This window comes from Brachyhypopomus gauderio, chromosome 8 (assembly GCF_052324685.1).
Source record: "Brachyhypopomus gauderio isolate BG-103 chromosome 8, BGAUD_0.2, whole genome shotgun sequence".
In the NCBI taxonomy this organism is placed as follows: domain Eukaryota; kingdom Metazoa; phylum Chordata; class Actinopteri; order Gymnotiformes; family Hypopomidae; genus Brachyhypopomus; species Brachyhypopomus gauderio.
The window spans coordinates 4,544,813-4,564,876 of NC_135218.1; the positions used below are offsets into that span (position 1 = coordinate 4,544,813).

The following is a 20,064-nucleotide window of genomic DNA, read 5'->3' on the forward strand; positions in this document are numbered from 1 at the left end:
GCACCAGAACCCCCGTTACAGCCGGAGTGGATCTGGGTCTCCTGCGAGGTGAAGATCTGGGTGTCCTGCGAGGTAAAGGAAGAAGCTTTAAATATAAGAGGAGACTGGAGTCTCACCACTGCGCCTTTGGTATGTTACACGTTTCAGCGATTTACATGATTTACTGTGTGGATCTTGAACTGTGCCGCAGAGAACAGGACATCGCATCGGGATACGCGGCACGAAGCCAGTCCAGTTTCACTCCAAATGTGTTATTAGGGCTATTTGATATATCGATATGGATAGGCCAGGTTTCAGCATGCTTGGCGTACAGTGCATAGGATTAAAGGTTTCTTTTTTTACTGTTCTGAGAACTGCTCAAGTCATGCTTTTCGATTTTGCATTTTGACAAACGTGCTTAGAGTTGCAAGATGCATGTGGCTGGCTGTAAGTCTATCCCGTTAATGAATTAATAATGTGTTTTACCCAATGGAGTTACGGGTAAGCCACGATACCCATTTATAAGACACGATTTAATTCATCCAAAATTTAATTCTGTTTCCATTAATGCATTATATATATAGTAATAAGTTAGAATGCATAGCCTTGACAACAATCAAACTAAGGAGATGAAGTAAATACAAGAAGCCCAAAATTCTTAAATGTATCTTATTTATCTTTGTGTTGTGTGTGTGTGTGTGTGTGTGTGTGTGTGTGTGTGTGAGAGAGAGAGAGAGAGAGAGAGAGAGAGAGAGAGCCTGAAACACCCTTCATTAAATTCTGTGACACAAATGCACAGCGGATAACACAAGCAATTAGAAACTTCTGTTCAAACAGACCCCTGTGGAGGTTCACAAAAGGCCATTTTCTAAAAGCAATCTCAGCGACCCCTCAGAGAGATCTTTCTTGTATTCAAAATGTTCTTGTGAACTTTAGGTTCCAGTCTAATTGCCCTGCATGATAGGTCAGAAGAAAAGACCAAGCTTGCACTTGAATATTTGTTTTCTTTTGCTGATAATAACAAACCGTTTAGTGCTCTCGTGTGAATCAGTCGTATTGTGAATTCCTGTTAGCGTTGCAGGGCCAGGACTCCTGACATAGCTGCAGTGTTTGATACAGTGTGGTGTGGATCATATGGTATATCCAGCTGGTTCCTTGGCCTCCGCCAAAACCAAATCTTGACATTGTCAGTCTATTGTACCATATGGACACGAGACCTGCCCAAGATCCTGAAGAGTTTGTGCTCGTCTAGACCTTCAACAGACCTGCTGGCCCCTCTTGGTCTTATGGCTGTGATCCATTAACAGACCTTCTTCATTCATTTCATATGTACCAATCAGGAAAAGTTCTGATTGGCTTGTAAATATGTCTGTCACGCAAAAAAAAATTTATGGAGTCATCCATCATGCCTCAGACATCATTTATTGTTTAATTTCTGGTCTGTTGTTTGAGTTAAGTGCACTGAAACACTTGTATTCTAGCTACATCCGTTATTATGGCTTATATGTATAAATAGTACTATGCTAATTCAGTACGAGATGTGCTTTGATGTTGTGGCATTGTCGTGACCTGAATCGTATTAAGTTCAGGTGAATGTACATGTCTGTTATGTATGAACTGTAAGTAAGCATGCTGGTGTCACAGAAAATTAATATCTCTTGAGATCCAGCTGTTCCTTAGGCCTATTAATTTGTAACTGACCCTATGGTTATAATGGGTGATGGTACTAGTTCAAAACCAATGGAATATATAGGAGAGAACCTTCTCCCCTGTTTCATTATGAACGTCGTGTCAGCCATCTTCAGTAAGTGATTAACTCTGAGGAGAGGGTTTTGAACCACGATCCACACGTCCTGTCTTATCTGCTCCAGTGTTCTGCATGCTGTCTTAATGCATTGCTTGGAGATTGCCGTGGTGCAAAACTGAACTATCACGCCTCAGCTATGTAACATAAGGAGCTCTGTCCAAGCAAGCTGTAAGCTGCACTGCTAATTAACAGCATTGAACTAAAGGTGAGAAGCTACATGCCTTTGTTTCTCATGGGTGGGGGGAGGAAAGTGGGGTTAAGTGTTATGCTCAAAGACAACAGCAGTGCTCTTCAACAAGGTTTAGGCTCCCTGGTTGTTAATTCATTTGATCATCAATGCCCCTCTTGGGACTTGAACCAGTAACCTACCAGTGAACCAATGGATCTCTTTGCCACCTGGGGGCCTAACTGCACATACGAAAGCAGATGGATATGAATTCTGACAGGCATGTTAGGGGTCCCCCAGTTTTTACGGTTAAAACCAAATATTTAAATAGGGACGAATCCATGTCCCCCCCACTTTTGAAATCAAAATTACGTCCATGCTTATCTCCATTAAAGTCTATTTTAATTATGTAGCCTGCACATTAGATCTTTGAAGGTTATACAGAACTGTGGGTAATTAATAGTCCTACTGACCTTCAGTAAACGCTGTTAAAATTACAAATAGAATTGGAGACTATTATCTCTGCAGAAACGTTTAGCTTGCTTTATACTGAATGCAACATTACACTCTTATCATACTTAATATTAATTATGAATTATGCCACTAGTAGAGAGCTATATTAAGTTTTTCTCTCTCAGCTTTCTTAGATTTTGGTGTTTTGAGAATTTGGGATTAAACTGAATGCATCTATAATCGTTACTAATTTGCATGTATAATTGAGATTTACCTGATTACACTTGAGCAGCCTGTTGTCGTGGGCAGTAGCAGGTTGAGTTTCGATAGGAGATAATGATGCTGCTCGTTGGGTGCTTTGCTTATCACGCTCTACGCCCAGGCAGAATATCGTATAGATTTCACCAGTGAATCCAGTCAATGGCAAGTCGTCTACAGCTGAAAAGAGACAAACATTTTTAGAAATGAATCTTTGTGTCCGAACTAGTTGTGCTTCCTGCATTTTGCATCGATTCTTGTGTACCATTGGGATCTGAGCTTATTGTCTCTGAAGGGAGGTGGAGATGAGGGTGAGGGGGGACGCGTGAAGGAGGTCTGACGTATTGATCGTGGCGAAGCTTCCAAAGCATGGAAGGGTAGAGATGCATGCTGAATTCATATAGGTTCCTCAGGCACTGCCCAAGTTCTCACAGGCAATGATCAAGACATCATGAGTGTTCGTATGTTGTTCTGTTGTCTGTGAGGGGAAGAGTGGGGGGTCTTCTTCTCTAGCAGTGATCTTCCCTGGTAAGGGTTATGATCTACAACATGTTTACCATGGAGAGGTGAACTCTCACTGGAACAGAGTTAGTCATGATTCAGAACAGCCTGTTAGACTGTTCATTTAATCCATGAGTCAGACTCATTTGGTACCAACCTGCACCCACCACAGAGTAGTTTACATAGATTTAGCATCAACAGCAACAGAGAAGCACAATAAAATACAGTATCAACATCAAGGACAACATTTATTATTTAATATTTGGTGTTACCAACTCCACTTTGTTTCTGAAATGTAAGGGCAGCACGCACACACCAACCCCTTATAGAAATAAATCGATAAAAATAATTTGCTGAGAATAGTCGGCCACCAAAATGTAATCTGGTCGGTGGTGGTCCTGTGGTCAGAAACCAACCATCAATGACTGGGACAGTGCACAGCAACACTGGGGTGTGTGGCCGTACACTTACGAAATGCACCAACGTGAAATGTGTGTCTCTTAAAGGAGATTAGTGAATGTACGTCCAAGTTAAGGTGTTTGGTATGTGTGCAGAATAAGCTACACCAGAAGCTCAATGTCTGTCTTTATATGTATATAAATAAAACTATAGTCTTGCAGCACCAGTCGGAATGACAATATCGTGGTGCGTTTGTTCTGACTGCAGTGCAGGCAGAGGTAAATACCATGGTAGTCAGCACGAGACGCTGCTGGGTGTGATGCCCTAACTGTATCCGTTAGGCCCTTAATGTGTCACTGGGCCAAGATGTAGTGGAGGAGACTTGATTTATCAGAGCCAGGTATACTAAACGTGTGTGTGTGTGTGTGTGTGTGTGTGTGTGTGTGTGTGTGTGTGTGTGTGTGTGTGTGTGTGTGTGTGTGTGTGTGTGTGTGAAATGTATGGATTGATCCCATAGCATAATGGTGTAATCAATTAGAGACAGTGATCATAGATAACATGCAAAAAGCAGCAGCAGTAAATGTGACGAGTCCAGTGTGGTGAAAATATAAGAAATATAAGAAGTTTGAGGAATTCTGGGGCCTGAAAGAGGGAAACATCACGAGTGTCCCAACGATGATGAAACTCCTGACACTAAATGATCTCCAATCTAAAGGTGATGTTCTCAGAGATCCTGGGAATAATGGGGGAATCCCAGGCCTCTTGGAGGTTGTCTGCGAATGAAAAAAAAGACATGATCACCCATGAGAGGGGGGGGGGGGGACGGGGGACAGGTGTATGTCATAAGATCCATAAATATCAACATTAATACTACATACTACAACTACTTCTCTAAAAAGTGTTTTTCCATCTGTTTCTAACTGAATTGTGAACACAACTTAAAACACCTTCTTTCTATGTCTAAGAACTACTGCAATATTGGATAGTATATTTGATTTTACATAGAAAGGCCATGTAGCCTTTGACTAAACAGTAACTATGATGAGCAGGGGGGGTTGCTGTAGATGGATACCGAAGCCCTCTGGTGTAAGATGGTCATTGAGATGCAGACCATAAGAGGTTCCTCCACACGTCCCCAGGGACCGGGGGGAAAGTGTTATACAGCAAAGAGGGAAGAAAAATGTCCCGTCGCCATGAACCAGGCCTGAACCCTCCTGCCATCGCAGTCAGCCCCACTCTCTGGAGCTTCCTTTCAGATCCCTACAGTGGATTAACTGTGGATAATTATTAATCAGGATTAAATAGTGAGAGAATTGCACCATGAATTGTACCATGTGAATGTGAATGGAAGACGATGTGAACTTTAAGCAATAAGAAAATGTATGTTAGGGTCACATTATTTGCCACAAATATCACTCTTAACACGTTAATGTAGCGAATGGAAGAACTCAGTTTGACATATGTGTACTGTTCAAAGACTGAAGATGTTTAATAGCAGTCTAATCACCTAACTCCTGTATTATTATTCTTATGAGTTACTTCTGGTGTTCAGCTGGGGGTTGGTGGCGACTGTTTCAAAATGGCCCGTTCATAGTGAAGAAAAAGCATGTCACATTTGATTATTACTTTATTGAGACCTTGTTCACAGTTCAGATACTTAATGATTTTATAGCACCTCATGTGTCACGTGTCAAGTGTTCGATGTGTTTTGTTTAGCAGTTTAGGACTCAGTCATGACCATGTTGGAGTTATATGGTGTGTTACACTTTGGATTGTAGAGGGGGTGTTTTATATCAAGGAATGTTTCTTTTCAGTTCAACCTTCTTTTTCCTTTTAAGATGCTTCATCGGTATTTATGACGAGGAGTGGCGTGTAAGCGTGTCTGCTTATTACTGATGGACTGGCACGTCCCTGAGAGCACTGTCAAAGTTCAGTGTGAGTGTGTGTGTCTGTGTGTATTGTGTGGCACTGACAGCAAGGTGTGGCACCATACTTTGTTCCAGACTCAACTGTATCCCAGACATGCTAAAACTTGTGCACTCTGAGGAGTATCGGTTACAAGCCTGCACTGTTGAACTTCCATAAGGGATACTCAGGTAAGGTGCAATCTCTTCATAAAGAATTTCCTTTAGTCTTGATTTGAGTAGACGTTTTACATTTTACAACATACCAACCGATAAATAATTCTACCTGGGAATATGTGTGTAGGGGAGCTGGCACATAACAGAATATGGGATGTTTGATATTATGCAATTAATGTTCCAGAACGATGTTGCTCTCATTTGGTTTTATCATGCAGCTTTAAATGTTTATTAGGGCCTTGTGTAAGTGAGACCTCAGTACTCCATTGCAGAACTGCCCAAGGAGGATGGGTTTATTCTGGAGTCTTGGTCCTCCAAGATTCCTTCCTTAATCCTGCCCATGGAGTTTTTCCTTGCCATTGTCACCATTGGCTTGCTCATTAGGGACCTGGACCCAAACATTTATAAAGCTGCTTTGTTACAATGTTTGCTGTAAAAAGCACTGTCTATTTAAATTTGAATTTGAACACTATGGCTCTGAGATTTGAGACATTTTCCTGAAGGTGTGCGTCTCCTGATCATGAGATTGGTTCCCTGGTTATCATGGAGCTGTCACCTTTCAGGTTCACTGTAATCATTTCTGTATTGATTATTCTGGCAACCAAGCTGGTAGTTCAGGCAGAACAGATTGTGCCGTAGGTGTAGGCTGTGGCAGGATTTTGGAGTTTCGCTTTTAAAGTGTTGTGTTTCAGTAGTTTTATACCAGGAGACTGCTTTGGTGTTAAGGCAAGGTCAGACAACTTGTGTTCAAGCTCACCTCGCTGTGAGCTATTCATATCCTAGCTAAAGGAAAATCTTTTTTTAACCAAATTGAATATTACTATGCTTCATTTTGCAAAAAGAAACACAATCCTGTATGTGCAATCGCACACATCATCACGGTGTCACAGATCCTGTTACGTTTAGCTACAACACTTTAGACCTTTGGTGTGACATTCTAAGATTCTTCGTGTCAGTGTCATCCAAATGTCATCCACACACATAGTCACCTGGTGATGGACCACTGTTGAAAAAGGCTCTTGGTTTCTATTTATGTGGAAAGTCCTAGTGATGAATCATTGATGGATACAGCTGGAGTGGACCCTTAAATGGAGATGAATGAGTAATACATTTATATCCTGACTAAGAGAGCAAAATAAAAATTGCAAATGTGTGTGGGCAGTTCAGTAAACATATGTAGTTAGTGGGTGTTTGGCTGGGGACTTATACAAAAAAGTGTTGATCTTCTTGGTTAAGTGGCCACGTGTGCAAACACAATATTTAAATGAAGCTTCTACATATGCTAAATGTTCTCAACAACCACAGAACATTAATAAATTCACTGGGAACATAACTGAAACTAATATTTAAGATGACAGACGTTTTAGAAATGTGTATATTAAGGAGCTCAAGGCTTTAAAACAAACAAACAAAAACATATTTCAACATTGTAGGGCAAACAAAATTGCAGCCAAGAAAGACACGATGGCACAGAAGAAGACACAAGATGAGCAAAATTTAAATGAAACCAAACGATGTAGCATCATTATCTTGGCCTTTTCACGCAGCGTCTGGCCGTTACGTAGTATCCTTTCTTGTGGTCTCTTCTTCACAGAGACTGCACGGAAGATTAGCACCTGCTCTTCATTCGTAATGGATGAATTATTCACGCACGCCATCTCCATTATCAAAAATACTTTCAGGCTAATCGCCTGTAAGTAAATCACCTTAGTTGTGCTAAATTAAGCCACACTGACCTGTGTGCACCTTTAGGTAGAAATGATTATTTATTAAAGCAAACTAAGAAAATAGATGTGGTTTGCTAATTTGCAAGAGGTTTATATAAATTTGCATATTTTAAATAGATCAGGACCTGGGAGCCTTAAAAAGGATATAAAGATAGAGATTTATATACAGTAGATTTAGATATAGATGCGTATATGATGTGATTTCATTTTTTCTCAAAATAATTGGGGAAAAAAATCCAAATTCATATAAAATGTACCTTTACATTTACTTTAAGGTATGAACATTTGTGAGATTTACTATTCAAGTTATGATTTAGAAGTTATAAATTAGATAATTAACACCACTGATATGGTTTAAAACTGTATTGCAGAATGCAAATAATTCATTTAGTAAAAGAACAGAAGCGTAATCCTTTCAGATGATTGTAGTACAGAATTTGTGCCAAATTGCTAAACCTCATTAAGCATTAGAGCACTTAATGTTCAAATTATTCAAATTGAGGAAAGAAAGATGGCTCCCATGGCTCAAATGCAATGAACTTTGACCTCTAGTCCATAGCTAGTTGCTACGGTGATCAGGTAACAGAAAGCCGTGAATAATTCATCTCTGCCCACGTTTTAGAAGGGTGAATATGACGCGGGCCGCTGTATTTGTGTCTTGGTGAAAAGCATCATCCACACGTTTAACTCCCTTTAGTACGGCGCCCATTAAAACCTGGTCCACAATAAAACCTGGTCCACATGAAAACCTGGTCCACAATAAAACCTGGTCCACATGAAAACCTGGTCCACAATAAAACCTGGTCCACATGAAAACCTGGTCCACAATAAAACCTGGTCCACATGAAAACCTGGTCCACAATAAAACCTGGTCCACAATAAAACCCGGCAAGGACTTTGGCTCTGGTTGGCTCTGGTATACATTTGGTGGGATAGTTCATCCTGGATGGGTCATACTGAATGGTGAGAGGTAGTGAAGGAGGAGAGAGGGAGGAGTGAGGGGGAAGAGAAGGAGAGAGGAAAGAGGGAGGAGAGAGGGAGAGAAGGAGTGAAGGAGGAGAGGAAGGAGAGAGGGAGAGAAGGATTGAGGAAAGGAGAGAGAGAGGAAAGAGGGAGGAGAGGTGGAGTGAGGGAGGAGAGGGAGTGAGGGAGGAGAGGGAAGAGAGAGAGAGAGGAAATAGGGAGGAGAGAGAGAGAGAAGGAGTGAAGGAGGAGAGAGGGAAGAGAGAGAGAGGAAAGAGGGAGAAGAGAGGGAGAGAAGGAGTGAAGGAGGAGAGGAAGGAGAGAGGGAGAGAAGAATTGAGGAAAGGAGAGGGAGAGGAAAGAGGGAGGAGAGAGGGAGCGAGGGAGGAGAGAAGGAGTGAGGGAAGAGAGAGGGAGTGAGGGAGAAGAGAAGGAGGAGAGAGGGAGGTAGCTGTAATAGCTACAGCAGGTGTTGCTCAGTTCTCTGGGGCTCCTAGTTCAGTGTTCTGACCACCAGTGCAGTTTTCTGAGGCTGCTCTGGCCGCCAGCCAGGCCGTGCGTCTGCCCCCAGTGCCCACTCCACACCACGCTGGGAGGGTGATCAATCACGCCATTGGCCCCCAGGGCCCCTCTGCTCCTGCCCCCTCACCAGCTCCACCCCCCACTGTTGGCTCCGCCTCCTGCTCTGGCTCATCCAGTGACAGTCACCCCATCATGTTTTCAAGACACATGACCTTTTCTTTTTTTACTTGGTTGACACAAAAAGAAGATGATTGATGCAATCAGTTTTCCCATGCTAATCATAATAAGAATGTAATAGAATTTATTAATAAAGGAAAGTATTATGGAAGAGAAACGCACTTACATGCATATTACATCTGAATTAAATGTCATTTAACTTATATAAAAAGTAAAAAAAAATAGTATTTACTACTTATATACATTCTCCATTACATTTTCTCATTACATTCATTGTGCTGTATATTTGGCCATGTTAGCTAATGTGGCTTTTTTTCCCCAAATTCATCATTCTCTTTGAGCTTGCTCTGTCAAATACTGCTCAGTTATGGTTAGATTAGCCTTAGATCTATGCACACATATATAAGTGTATTGATCAGTTGATCAGTGTATTGATCAGTGTATCGGTGCACATGCTCAGTATACACACCAACTGTGACTGCTGTTCCCTTACTGCCTTTAGTCTGTTGGTCATTAATAGTAGTTTGGGGTTCCCATTTCAGTTTTCACCAATTCAATTCAAGCAAATTTAAGTACTTTGAAGTTGGTAGGCAGCTGACGTGTGTTTCAGATGTAAACATTGTAAGCACTGTCCTGCACCCCCACCCACCCACTACTGTCAGAACTGTTCAAGCAGACTGTGATTGGCTTCCCCCTCTGCGCGCGCACACACACACACACAGACACACACACACACACTCTCCCAGGAACACCCACAAAGCTCCTCTTTAGAAACTCCCATCACATTATTTTCTTCTCCTGGACTCCACACGGTAAAAGTACGGGCTGGGTCCTCGCGTTAGTGGTGCCGGTGTGAGCGGCGTGTGAGCGGTGGACCGGTTGACCGTAGTTCGGCTGAGCAGAACAATAACAAACGGGCGTAGAGGAGGACGCGTCAGTGGGAAGGGAAGACTCGCATGCCTGGGACCCACAGGCAGACCCTGCCTGCCTCCGATGGACGAGAGTGGGTAAGACACTATTGTCACCAACGCGCTGCTTTCTTATGGGGGGGGTGGGTCTGGGTCCCCCCCTCCGGCTTTGTCTGCGGTCTCTGTGCTTGCTGCTTCGCTGGTCCTCAACAGCACCCGGGTCCAGAGAGACAGCGGGCTGTGGCGGGGCGAAACATGCTCAAATACATTTAGGTGAAAATTAGGTGTGTACATTTTCATGTCTATCTTATACACCTGTGTATTGATATGAACAGATATTTCATATCAAATCTACTCATTACAATGTTTGTCATCGCGGATATCATCGTGGACGTTTTTAATTTTCTGAAGTTAATCTACTATTTCTCTTGGTGGCGTGTTAAATAAGTGGTAAATAAATGTCCCCTTTACGTCGGTAGAAGCTTACAGGATCAACAGCTGCGGAGAGCTAAGCTGTAAATCGATGAGATGTTTTAGCCATGCTTACGGTGCTTTTGTCTGACACACCAGTGTGGATGGCGTCCAGAACAAAAGCTCCCCCCCACTAGAGTGGATTAGGCACAGGCTTCCACATTTAAACACCCCTGCACTTCTAGCCACTTATGAATTGAATCCCACAGAGATGGTCACTCACATTTGTTTTTGGCATTTATGGTTTATGGTCTTTGCCTTTTTTTGTGAACCTTTTGGCTTCGTCTGACCCAAATAGTTGTGTTGCCCCTCCCCCTTCCCCCCCCCCATTGCCCCCATTAAACAAAAGTATTGCTCACACATGTTCTGCGTGGGTGCCACGCCTCCTCCCGGCTACTTAATCAGCAACTATTGTCTTGTCAGTTTGAAATAATTCTATTTCTTCATTGCATGCAATTTTAATCTTCTTAAAGAGCCAGAGGTGTCGTCTGGGTCACCATACTCGTGAGGGTCCTTATTAAAAATCCAATCTTGTTAGTGGGAAGTGTAAATCTGGACGTGTTTCTCTACAGATTTATGGCATTTAACCACAGTTAAATTTAACTGGTCAGTTGCTTACAATGATCTTTCACACTGTCTATCTTGCCAGGTGTCTTATCGTCATGTTAGATAATCTTGCTTATTCAACAGTGGATGAAATAACAGCATATGCTGGATGAGTGTTCACAGGTGCATCGACCTTTTCTGTTGTCTAAAGTAGTCTGCAGCTGAAATCAATGTTCCATTATCAGTTATGGGGACAAAACATCAGAACCCAGTCAAAGTGTGCAGTGTTAGAGATTCAATCAGCAGGACACCTGTTATCCGTGGTCACTCTGCAGAAGAAAGCTCAAATTTTGTGGATTTATTTAGATATAAATGTAAAAAAAAAAAGTTCCATATTGTGTCAATTGTGAGTTCTACACTGCAATCGAAATTTGTCCTCCGCTTTTAACCCATCTGTGCAGTTAGAACACACACACACACACTAGTGATTACTGGGGGGCTGTGGTGCACACATGCCCAGAGCGGTGGGCAGCCCTAGCCCGGCGCCTAGGGAGCAGTTGGGGTTAGGTGCCTTGCTCAAGGGCACCTCAGTCATGGCTTCAGGTCTGGGAATCGAACCCATGACCCTCCAGTCACAAGACCAGTTCCGTACCACCAGGCCATGACATGACTATAAGCACGCAGTTATAGAATAGGCAAACGCGTGTTCATTTTTTCTAATAAGTTGTAAGGTAATTACAGCAAACAATGAAATCATGGTGATTTATTCAACATGAAGTTAATGACTTCAGGATTATAATTGTAGTAAAAACACTTCATAATGATAGAACACTTTTAAACAGCTTTTTGTAAATTAATTTTGTAAATGTTAATATTGCCTGCTATGTGCTCATGTATGTGTTTTTGTTATGATTTCCTGTGTGTTGCAGTGCATGGTGAAGTCAACGGTGCAGCGGTCATCTTCAACCTCAAACCTGTTCTGCCAAACCTCACAGCATGTCTGGTTCCTACGAGGAGTCCGGGCCCGATGATGCTTCAGATAGCTTCTGGGAGGTCAGTCATCCCCTCATACCTATTGCATACTGTAACGCTGAGGAATTAATCAGATAACAGCGGATCCAGTTGAGTAAATCCAGTCTTTACTAAACAGCTGCAAGCAACCACAGAACGTGGTTTTAAAGGTAAGTTGCACCTACGATAAAGGAAACAGGGCAGGGCAGAGCTTTCGCGTAGTCAAAACGCCCCAGGGTCGGGTCAGGCCAGGCAGGCAGAGTCCGTGACTAATCCAGAGGTCGGGCTGAGAATGTGGTCTAAAGAGAGAGCGAAGGTCAAAACACAGAGAGGCAAATACAATCCAGGAACGCTCGATATGTGGCATGAGTCAACAATACTCCTGAAGGAGGAAGTTGTGAGTATGTCGTATAAAAAGGGTGCGGAAGCATGTCATATTTGTCAATTATGATTTTCACCTCAATCGAAATTTGAGGTGCACAGGGAGCAGTTGGGATTAGGTGACTTGCTCAAGGTCACCTCAGTCATGGCCTCAGGCCTGGGAATCGAACCCACAACCCTCCGGTCACAAGACCGGTTCCCTAACCACCAGAAAATTAGTACTCTGGTGGTTGGGAACGGGTGCTTGGGGAGATGAAGGTTCTAGGTGGTGCTGTGGCGTTGGAGGGGCTGGGGGCTTGTGTGGGATACATTACACGTATTTCAATATCGAAACAACCAACTTTTTTGTGAAAACTTGAATTAGGTCATTGCTACAATGAGAAGGTTAACGATATATTTGAGGTCTGCAGGAGTGGCCACCATTACAGAAAACGACTCAATCTCACTAGTTCTGAAATTTCAAGCGAATGATCTGTACCGGCCCGTCCCGTTGCTATATTTGCTCTCTCTTCGCGCCCCTCAGGTCGGGAACTACAAGCGCACAGTCAAGCGGATCGACGATGGTCATCGGCTCTGCAATGACCTCATGAGCTGCGTCCATGAGCGTGCCAAAATAGAGAAGGCCTACGCACAGCAGTTAATGGAGTGGTCCAAGAGGTGGAGACAGCTGGTGGAGAAAGGTACAGAAGGAGCTCTTAGGCCAAGAGCTGTAGTATACCTCCAACGTTACGAAGAGTCACATTTTCAGAAGGGCTAAATGTTTTCTCCCTTTCTCACACTTGAACTTCAACTACAAGTTACACTGACCTCAATGAATTTGAATCACTTACAGCCATCTATTTTAATAACTGAATAGAATAAACATTTAAATCTATACCTTTGATTAATGTGATAATGTTGTTATTAACACATTATATTTTTATTAATATGTAATTTTTCTTCTTTCAAAGTTTAAAGCCTAAAACATGACTGTTTAAGAGAATTTTTCCAGTTCACTCTTACTTAAATTTTTATTATCCAAACATGCATCTTCTCTTTACCTTCATGTCTCTGTGCCTGCTACAACCACACCCCCATATCTCTGTGCCTGCTACAACTCCACCCCCACGTCTCTGTGCCTGCTACAACCCCACCCCCACGTCTCTGTGCCTGTTACAACCCCACCCCCACGTCTCTGTGCCTGCTACAACCCCACCCCCACGTCTCTGTGCCTGTTACAACCCCACCCCCATGTCTCTGCCTGCTTCAACCCCACCCCCATGTCTCTGTGCCTGCTACAACCCCACCCCCACGTCTCTGTGCCTGCTACAACCCCACCCCCACGTCTCTGTGCCTGCTACAACCCCACCCCCACGTCTCTGTGCCTGCTACAACCCCACTCCCACGTCTCTGTGCCTGCTACAACCCCACCCCCATGTCTCTGTGCCTGCTACAACCCCACCCCCACGTCTCTGTGCCTGCTATAACCCCACCCCCACGTCTCTGTGCCTGCTACAACCCCACCCCCACGTCTCTGTGCATGCTACAACCCCACCCCCATGTCTCTGCCTGCTACAACCCCACCCCCACGTCTCTGTGCCTGCTACAACCCCACCCCCATGTCTCTGCCTGCTACAACCCCACCCCCACGTCTCTGTGCCTGCTACAACCCCACCCCCACGTCTCTGTGCCTGCTACAACCCCACCCCCACGTCTCTGTGCCTGCTACAACCCCACCCCCACGTCTCTGTGCCTGCTACAACCCCACCCCCACGTCTCTGTGCCTGCTACAACCCCACTCCCACGTCTCTGTGCCTGTTACAACTCCACCCCCATGTCTCTGTGCCTGTTACAACCACACCCCCATGTCTCTGTGCCTGCTACAACCCCACCCCCACCCAACCCCAGGGCCTCAGTATGGGACGGTGGAGCGAGCATGGATTGCACTGATGACGGAGGCGGAGAAAGTGAGTGAACTCCACCAGGATGTGAGGAACGGTCTGGTGAATGATGACTTGGAGAAGGTGAAGAACTGGCAAAAAGACTCCTACCATAAGCAGATGATGGGAGGTTTCAAAGAAACTAAGGAGGCAGATGAAGGCTTCAAGAAAGCTCAGAAACCATGGGCCAAAAAGCTGAAAGAGGTGAGGAGACGAACAACATTTTGGAAATCCCTAACTTAGATGAATCAAAGCCTAAATGAGTTTCACTGCGTGAAAAGTCCATGGGTAACACTGCTCAAACCTGGACTGTGCCAGATGACAGATGAAGTTGCAATTTATTTTCTTTGTCAGTGCAGTTTATGACATTTTAACTTGTGCTGTAATGAAAGCAGGTATACATTATTAGTTTGGTTTGGTGTTTTTGGAGTTCAGACATTTATTCTTTTATAAAACGAGTCTAGTTTTGGATGCTTTGCTTCGTCTTTATCTACTGGCCAATGCGTTGGTTACCCTACTGTTTGTAGAGTAAAACGTATGTACTTTTTTGTACCACTGCTAATTATCATTGGACCTAGGTTTGACAGTGTTTAGCTAATTGGTCAATTTGAATCAATGTTTTATTGAGTCCACCATGACTGCTGAATAATTACTTCTGGCAGACAGGCTGCTAATTGCCTTATTCCAGTAATGTCAGTGTCTGCTGTTTTTCACTAAAATAGGCACATTCTGCCCTGAAACTACAGAAACTGAGCCTATAATCAAATCACAAAGTTGTTCAAGTTCCTTGTTAGCTTGTATGCGGTGAGGTTTATCTTCTCAACACTTTCCTTGATAGATGGAGACAGCAAAGAAGTCCTACCACATGGCCTGCAAAGAGGAGAAGCTGGCCTCCATCCGGGAAACCAACAGCAAGGCCGAGGCCTCCATGACACCTGAGCAGCAGAAGAAGCTGCAGGAGAAGGTGGACAAGTGCAAGAACGACACGCTGAAGGTGAGCTTGGAGAACGGAGGTGAAGAGAACCATGTTTACAGAGGATACAAGGATTAGTTAAGGAATTGTTATGGAATTGTTATGGAATTGTTATGGAATAGCGATCAAGCTATAAGCAAGACAATTAGACACTAGCTCTATGGAAAACCACATGCTCCATACCATTTAAATTCAACCTTCAGCGCAATGAGACCACCATGACGTCAACGCTCTGTCCTTGGCCTACTTCACATGATTGAACACGGTTCCACTCACTGTGCCGTCACATACACTATGGGGCCAATCCATTGGCCTTTAACATCATCTTGTATCAGTCATAACCACTTAACTCCCAGGTCTTAGCAGATGCCAAGCCATATCCGAAATTGCCCTGAAATCAGTCTCTGCTGACCAGGAAGGACCACAGCATACATAAGTTATAAATTGAATTAATATTGTATCAGGAATATCATAGCAGTAAAATCATATAATTCCTCAGCATATCTGCAGTCATTATGATCTCATAAATATCCCTAATAAGAGGAGTAATGTGCCAGTCAAATGAAAAGTTTGGGAAGTGGCTTGACCCTGAATACGATAAACATCGGACAGTGTGTTATGGTTTCCATGACAGGCCCAAGAAGCACGGAAAGTCTCTTGGTTTGTGAGGTGAATTCGGCCTGTAAGGTGCGTTGGGGTGTGTTGTGTTGCAGGCCAAGGACAAGTATGAGAAGGTTCTGGACGAGTTGAACAAGTGCACGCCGCAGTACATGGAGAACATGGAGATGGTTTTCGAGCAGTGCCAGCAGTTTGAGGAGAAGAGGCTGGCGTTCCTCCGGGAAGTCCTGCTGGACATCAAGCGTCACCTCAACCTCGCCGAGAACCAAAGGTCAGCCGGGAGATTGGCAGAACGTGGCGTTGGGCACGGCGACGTTATTTGTGTCGGAGTCGGTGACGCTCTGACGCGAGCGCTAACATGGCTGCTCATACACGCTGGTGGGCACGTTCGCGTCCGTATGTTCATGCGTCTCGTCTCTATGCAGCTATGCCACAGTGTACCGGGAGCTGGAGCGGACCATCACCTCCTCCAGCCCCCAAGAAGATCTCAAGTGGTTCAGCAGCAGCAGCGGCCCAGACATGCACATGAACTGGCCACAGTTTGAGGTACCGGTACCGTATTCATCTAGTTGACTGGCTCAGATCATTCATTCATTTAATTTACGTTAAAAGTGTTTACTTATTAACGTGAAGTAATGTTACGTTAGTTAACATGAACAACACATGAAGTAACACGTTAACAATAATTAACTAACGTTAAGTAAACATGTAACAGTTGCAGCTCCTGTTTTGGCTCTTTGTTGCTCGCACCTTCTGTAAATGGACGCACCAAAAAGGTGCGAGCAACAAAGAGCCAAAACAGAAACCTGTTACATGTTACTGTTACATGTTTACTTAACGTTAGTTAATTATTGTTAATGTGTTACTTCATGTGTTGTTCATGTTAACTAATGCATTACTTCACGTTAATAAGTAAACACTTAATGTAAAGTTTATTTTTTAAGGTGAACCCTTGTGGATGCAACCAGTTCAACCTTAAAAAACACTTCCTACTAAATGTTTTATGTTTCGCCATGTTTTACTACTGTGAAGACCAATGGTAATAATGCAATGAGAATAATATATAAGCATTTTAGATGTTTTGCAGCAATGGTCAAATTGAATCACGTTTCAAGGTCAAATCCTTGCTTAGTACACCACATGAATTAGACATGCAGTCTAATATCCCTGTCCTCCCAGTAAACGTGTGGCTCAACGGCACTGGCTGTAATAAATAACACTGGACTTTATTTTGGTTTGTCGCACTTGCTGACAAAAGCAACTCTAAATTAATTTCTGTATGTGAGATTAAATCCTCTTACCCTCTCTGTGGGACGCTCATGGACGCAGCTCACAGTAAAATATGATGTAATCTATTACGTTTATTTTGAATTGCTGGTTGTTATTCTGCACCACACAGCATGAACCAACGACACCACCAGGTGGCGTTGAAGTAATTGTAAATTATTTCACATGTCAAGTAGGGTTTGTAATTCACACAATAAAAATATGTGGGCCTGTATAAAAAAATATTATTTTTCTTTTGTTCCGGTCCCTTTTCGATATTGACAGAACGCCAATGTATCTATGGCTTCCATTTCCATGAAGCTCTATGTTCTGATGTTTTAAATATTATCACGTTTTAAATTTTATCACATGCAGCTGTAACATTACCGCTGAGGATGTTCAACCATTACCCTCTTGTGTTTCTGTCCAACATTTTGAACTCAACTGCCTTCTCTGAGCGAACGTGCTTCTTACCCTGAACAATCCTTTTCCTCAGGAGTATAACGCAGACCTGACCCATGCCATCCACAAAAAAGAGAAAGTGAAAAAGAACCATGATGGAGTCACACTCACCCACGTCACAGCTGCCGGCGACCACGCAACACCACAGGCTGAGCACCGGACCAGGTAGAGGCCCGGGTGGCAGAATGCACTGTGGGTTTAGGACTAGGCCTAGTCTACCATGCACCTGTACTGTTTCTAACCTTCCAGATCAAGGCTATGGTGAATTAAGTCCCATAATGAAGGGTTACAGAATTCAGAGAAATTGGGGAATTCTACGAAATTGGAGAATTCTAAGAAATCTGAATGTTTTTAATAAATTTCGTAGAACTCTTTCCTCACCGCCAAATGTAGTTTACTGGTTTGCTGTCGAATGAAAGCCAGCCAATTACTGAACCTTTTAGCCAAAACATGCCTTTATTGCTATGGGAACTGCAGCAGCGTGAGCAGTGCTGAGAAGACCCGGGCGCACTCGGCAGGTTGGTCAGACGACGAGCTGTCGGCCGAGCCCAACGGACGCAACCTGTTTGAGGAGGACGCGGCGAGAGGGGTACGGGTCAGGGCGCTTTACGACTACGAGGGCCAGGAGCAGGACGAGCTCAGCTTCCGAGCAGGTGAGAGGCTCATCGGGAAGGCGCTCGCCCGGCGTTTGACACGTTCGTGTTGACCTCACCTCCTCCTACGGCTCACCGGAGGAAAGGTCATTACACCTAATGCTGATCTCTTCCCTACCAGGTGATGAACTCACCAAACTGGAGGACGAAGATGGCCAAGGATGGTGTAAAGGACGGCTGGATACTGGTCAGCTTGGCTTGTACCCGGCCAACTACGTCGAGCCCATTTAGTTGCCTTGTACAAAGAACGACCTTCCTTCCTGTATGGGCCGAAAGACTACACTGTCCACCGCACATGATCAGAGACTCCACAATGTGTTTCTTGACCGCTCACTGGCTGATGTGTCTACTATGAAAAGTCCCCTGTGTCCTAGCACTCGAAGTAATGACTAAACTTGCGTGACGCAAAACACAGCGTGCACATAAAGTATGCTCGGTCTCTATTGTCTCTGCCCAAGAGGATTGGGTGATCTTACACGAAGCATTTAAAGCAGAACTTATCCAATATTTCACTGCAGTGTGTGTGAGGAGCGTTTTTGTATCCTTAACTATCTGTATGGATTTACAGTATGTGCAAATGGCAGATGGTGCACGTATGTTCTCATGTAAAAAACACTGATATAATGTATTCCAGAAAACCCAGCATAGCGAGAATTAGCTATGCAATGTGAACATTTGATAACAATGCGCGTGGCAATGACTCAGTCGTGATCCTGGTTCGGGCCTCGCGCCAGATCTAAGACATTTCTTCACACGCCTTCCTTATATTTTTATTTATTGATTTGATGTACCTGTCGAAGGTGTATATGACGGTTTGACATGTTTTTATCTCCCTGTAAATGAAGTCACATATAGTTGGGCATGTTCTACAGTGTTTACACTTGTTAAATTCCACACAGGTGGCCTGCTCTAATCTTTCTCATCTACAGCTGGAGTATGAACATCCAGCACTGGCATTTGGCACTTAGGTTCAGCTATAAAAGCTCATATTCCAGTATGTGACACAGTGCCCTGTCACCTCATGCAGTGACAGGTAATTCCAGAAACCCCATTGATAACAGAAAATAATTGTTTGTTTAATTGACATTTGATTACCGTAAGATTGCCATGACCTACCTACTGGAAACATAGACCCTAGACCCTGAGGAAATCTTAAATGACTCTTTTTAAGATTAAAACACCTGGGCTGAGTACCTGTGAAACGAACATGTGGTCAATTCCTGAATGTTGTGGAGTTTGTACTGACTGGACCACGTAATTTGCACGGATACACATAAAGCATAAAGGATAATAAAGGAAATTAAAATATTAAAGAAAACACCAAAACAATTAAAAAAAAAACTGACAATGCAACTAAAGATGAAGAAAAGGTAGTGGGTACTATTTAGCATGATCTCATATTCATGCTAATTGTCTCCTGCTAACTTTTACTCATTACCAGCAATGTTGGCTTTCCTGTATGAAATATTCCTTCAGAGTGCATTGGATGCGCTTTTCTGTTTTGCGTATGGTAAGAACACCAGGATGATCCCTGTATGTTTAAGTTAATGTGATGTAATCTGCTCTTGATGCTGGTGTAGTGACTGTTCGATTATAATCCGAAATAAAACACATCAACCTGAGTGAAACGACAATCTTCGGCACAGTCGGAATCTGTTTTGAGCGTCTCAGCAAGCGGCAATACCTCAAAAGACCAACAGGGGGCACTGGTTTACAGGGGTTTTGCGCTTGGGCTCAGTGCCTGCTCTGATGATGCGTCTTCTCCACTGTTTCAGAACGAGCTTTGCAGGCGCTCCGGCATGATCTAGTTATTATAGCCTGAT

General features: G+C 43.6%; 1 protein-coding gene across 1 annotated transcript; it reads left to right on the top strand.

Annotated features, from left to right (window-relative positions):
* Positions 1-2: 2 nt before the first annotated feature.
* pacsin1b (protein kinase C and casein kinase substrate in neurons 1b) lies at positions 3-19,869 on the top strand. Its single transcript, XM_077013864.1, is given in 12 exon segments — positions 3-129; positions 5,567-5,659; positions 11,888-11,947; positions 11,949-12,011; positions 12,874-13,030; positions 14,238-14,473; positions 15,108-15,263; positions 15,956-16,131; positions 16,286-16,406; positions 17,623-17,753; positions 18,066-18,241; positions 18,363-19,869. Coding segments are annotated over 10 exon segments (1,383 nt in total). The 5' UTR covers positions 3-129; positions 5,567-5,659; positions 11,888-11,890; the 3' UTR covers positions 18,473-19,869.
* The last annotated feature ends 195 nt before the right edge of the window (positions 19,870-20,064 follow it).